The sequence below is a fragment of the Clarias gariepinus genome, chromosome 9 (assembly GCF_024256425.1).
Source record: "Clarias gariepinus isolate MV-2021 ecotype Netherlands chromosome 9, CGAR_prim_01v2, whole genome shotgun sequence".
Taxonomy (NCBI): Eukaryota; Metazoa; Chordata; class Actinopteri; order Siluriformes; family Clariidae; genus Clarias; species Clarias gariepinus.
The window spans coordinates 35,096,882-35,101,118 of record NC_071108.1 but is presented as its reverse complement, the minus strand read 5'-3'; the positions used below and the strand labels follow the sequence as shown (position 1 = coordinate 35,101,118).

The window sequence follows — 4,237 nt, the reverse complement described above, 5'->3', positions numbered from 1 at the left end:
CCTGGGTTTTCTATAGAACTTTGCTTTGACTGCACCAGCAGTGTGTTTGAACTATTTCTCCCTAATTTATTGTATTAGTAAAATTATAAACAATAAACTTTTATATTTAAAATAAAAACTTTAAATCTTGTGAAAATGTTAGTTATAATGCCTTTGTGCTTTAATGTGTGTTTGCACATGTTGTAATAAATGATTAATAAATTAATAAAACTTACCGTCCCATTTTCCTAGCAGGATATGAGGAGTGACACAGTACTGTAATTCATCAATCAATTAATTGATCAATTCATCAGTGATTAATGAGCACTTTAGTTCTCTATAAATAAAGTAAAGTCATCTAGTAGATAATGATCTGAAATCTGTAAATGAAATACAATCTGTGTTTGTGTTAAATACTGAAATGAGACATTTAGTGAAATAAAATATGTTCAGCCTTAACATATAAAGTGTATTAGGGTAAATTCTGCCTGGTAACATGTGACTGTATGTGCATGTGTAGAAAGATTGGTGTGTGTGTGTGTGTGTGTGTGTGTAGAGCTGATTCACTAACACTCCTCAGTAAGCGACCACCCTCAGAGACGAACGATGTCCAAGATGAAACAACTACTTCTTATTTTCCTGCCTGCAGTTTTACCAACAACATGTGAGTAGAGCATTTATTAATTTATTATTAATTAATTCATTAATTTATTCTCCATACCACTTATCCTGTGTAGGGTCGTGGGGGGCCGGGCAGTGGATGAGGTGCCAACCCATTATAGGGCGCACATGCACATACATGCACACGCACTCATGCACAAGTATGCTGCACACACACACACACACACACACACAAATAGAAAGAACAATATGCAAACACTAATCAGCCAACACTGGGTGTCATTTGGGAAACCAGAGTACCTGGAGGAAACCCACACCATGCACAGGGGAAATCACACCCCACTCCACACATGAAGACAGGATTCGAACCCGCAAACCTTAATGAATGCTTCCACTTATCCAAATATCTACTACCTGATCTTTATCCTAAATAGATTTGTTCATCTGTTTCAGGTGGAGATATGCTGGCACTGCAGTTTTGGTGCTTCTGGAGCTCGGATGACTTAAGGGACATGGTGTACATAGACGCTTACATCATGAACAAGATCAAGTACGCCGAGTTTAACAGCAGTGTTGGGAGGTATGTGGGATACACCGCCTCAGGCATCAAGAGTGCAAAGATCTGGAACGAAAACACAGCGTTAATGGAGGGAAGAAGAGCCGAAGTGGAGACTGTCTGTAAGAGGAACGCTCGGATTTACAACAGCGTCCTGCTCAGTCAAACAGGTCAGAGTATGAGTCTGATTCCACAAGCATTTATACTATTGTTTCGTTTTATCTTTCTCTTTATTCCTCTTGTTTTCGGGTCCATGTCTCTCTGGTGTAATGCTGATGGAGTGAAGTGGTGCAACGCCCCATCATTCTTCAGCCATCTTTTCATCCCTCTTTATTTCCCACTGGACAAACATTCCCTTAGTGTGACAATCCCTGTAATCCCCTGACAATATGCTGTACAGCGCCCTCTGCTGCTGTGGAACAATCTTGCAGAAATGCATCTCAATTTTGTTAACCTAAGAGTTTATTAATATGTTATATTTTACATTATGCATCATTTTGCATGGCTGCAATGCCTTTACACTGGATATACAGTACTGTAAGTTTAGTTGTAAATGATGGGTTTGACAACAAAATGAGATAAATCCATTCTTGCTATTTGGAGAAAAGCATGTTTTCCCCAAAACAAGTATTGCGAAGAGATTAAGAATATTTTGTGCACATTTTCATTGAAATTATATAAAAATAATACGTCAATATATTATGTAAAAATTATTTTTGTTATATCAGAAAAAGAATTGTATACATTTGAAAAAACACTTATGTAGAACTCCTATGGTTTTGTCCCAGTGGATAAATCAACCTGCAGTTGTGTTTGCAGCCATGCAATTTATGATTATTATTATTTAGTTTATAATGAATGACTCTTTGCTATACCTGAGTGTTTCTGTGGTTTATTTCTGTAGTTGAGCCGCAGGTTAAAGTGAGGTTGGTGAAGCAGTCAGATGGCTCTCACCCGGCCAGGCTGATCTGCAGCGCTCATGGCTTTTACCCTCCATACGTTAAAGTGACCTGGCTGAGGAACGGTAAAAACATTGAGGGTGACATGACGTCCACAGAGGAGATGGCTGATGGAGACTGGTACTATCAGGTCCACTCACATCTGGAGTATAAACCTGAATCTGGAGAGGAGATCTCCTGTGTGGTGGAACACGCCAGCTTCAAAAAGCCCATGAGCTATAAGTGGGGTGAGTCTGATCACCACAATCAGATCTAAATGTCCGAGTCTAGAACCTTGAACTGAAAATTTTTCATTAAACATGAATGCACAACTGAGAAATACTGTCTATTTTATTCAGATAGTAATTGAATGTCATTTTATATTTAAACGAGTAAAACCTTGTGATAACCAAGTTTGCAGCGACCCGTAGTCAATTAAGTTTAAAAAACAACACAATGAACTGACTTAAAACAAACCTGAAAGTGAATATAATGTTTCTTATTAGTAAATACTGTATAAAAGTGTTTTTCATAATGACTAGTTTTTATGTTAAAGGTGTTGTATAATAAAGTATAATAAATGTCTCAGTTCCCTCTACATCTGAACCTGATAAGAGTAAGATCGCTATCGGGGCTTCAGGTCTGGTGTTGGGTCTCGTGCTCTCAGCTGCTGGGTTCATCTACTACAGGAAGAAATCATCAGGTCAGTGGATTAACCAAGAGGAACACAGAAAATTTAAAGAACATGAATGATTATTTGGACATTGTCATGTATTAGTCTGGATAATCAAAGAACGTCACAAACTTATGTACATTCATGGACACTTATGGACACTTATGGACATTACACATCTGCCCATTCATGTACATTTGCACATATTTCTATTTCATTTTTGCTAATTGTACATCAACACATTCATGCATATTTGCACACTACCCAGACATTTCTATTTAAATTCCATTTCCATTCTAAAGTTTTCTATATTTATACAGAATTTTTTTTTCCTGTATTTGTACAGCTAGGTTTTTCTTACATTTTATATTTAGTTTTATCCTCTATGGCTATATTTTCCTTAACTAAAGTTTTTATATTTTATTTAATATTTATGTCCTATTAATAATCTTTATGGTCACCATCACATTCGGGGTGTAATGGCAGGTGTTGATCACCGTGGGCGGAAGGAGCAGACATGGAGGCAGAGGGGTTGTGTAACCAACAAAGTCTTTTAATGATGGTAAACACAAAAGTATAAGACACTAAAACAAAGGAACAACCAAACTCAAACCATACTTAATGACTTTGGGTTAACACGGGCTCTCTGGCAGGACACAGGCGGAAGGGACAAACACACCCTGTGGCAAGACACAGGCCGAGGGACGACAAGCATGTAACAGGATACATAACTATGCGTGGAGCTAAAACTGGACACTAGAGAAAGACTAGGAGAAACACCTAACGACTGAAGAGACAGGAGAGAGACGGGACTAGGGCTAAAGACATGGCAATCAGCTAGGCATGGCTTTTAGCTAAACATGGTTAAGATTACTCTTAACCATGGCAGTCAGCTACACATACACCTAGCTAAACTTGTCTTTAGCCCGACATGCACTAAGCTACACTTACCTAATAGCTCAATACAACACAAGGGAATTGGGGGCACAAACACAGAGACGGAGGATACCCAGTGGCTAGGCGAGGCGGCGCTCCCAGGCTAGGCGCACTGGGACACTAGGGAGGCAGGAAACACTGAACAGCTAGAGACACAAAGGGGCTATGGCTAGAAGCATGCTAGTTAACTCAACATAGATTTTAGCCAAACACGCTCCTAGCCACACACACACCTAACTACTGACCTGACTCTAGCTAAACATATAAGAATACAGGAGGACAAAAACCACCGTACTTATACATTTAGGACAGGACTGAATCAGCTCCACTAACACAGACACACAGAACATACACAGAAACATTGCCAATAAGAGAGCCCAAGTCAACACAACTAAAATCAAAACATAAACTAAAAGAACTAAACACAAAATGCCCACACAAGTGACAGTGGTTAAACCAAAAATGCTCGACCCAGTTTCCCAGACTAAACAGCTATTTATAGATGGATTGATGGCTACCTCGGTTCAGGTGTGC

General features: G+C 39.0%; 1 protein-coding gene across 1 annotated transcript; it reads left to right on the top strand.

Annotated features, from left to right (window-relative positions):
• The first annotated feature begins 541 nt into the window (after window positions 1-541).
• LOC128530503 (HLA class II histocompatibility antigen, DR beta 4 chain-like) lies at window positions 542-2,862 on the top strand. The gene is made up of 4 exons (XM_053504488.1): window positions 542-643; window positions 1,054-1,326; window positions 2,061-2,342; window positions 2,684-2,862. Exons 1-4 carry the CDS (start codon window positions 586-588, stop codon window positions 2,845-2,847), a joined length of 777 nt encoding a protein of 258 aa, XP_053360463.1. The 5' UTR covers window positions 542-585; the 3' UTR covers window positions 2,848-2,862.
• The last annotated feature ends 1,375 nt before the right edge of the window (window positions 2,863-4,237 follow it).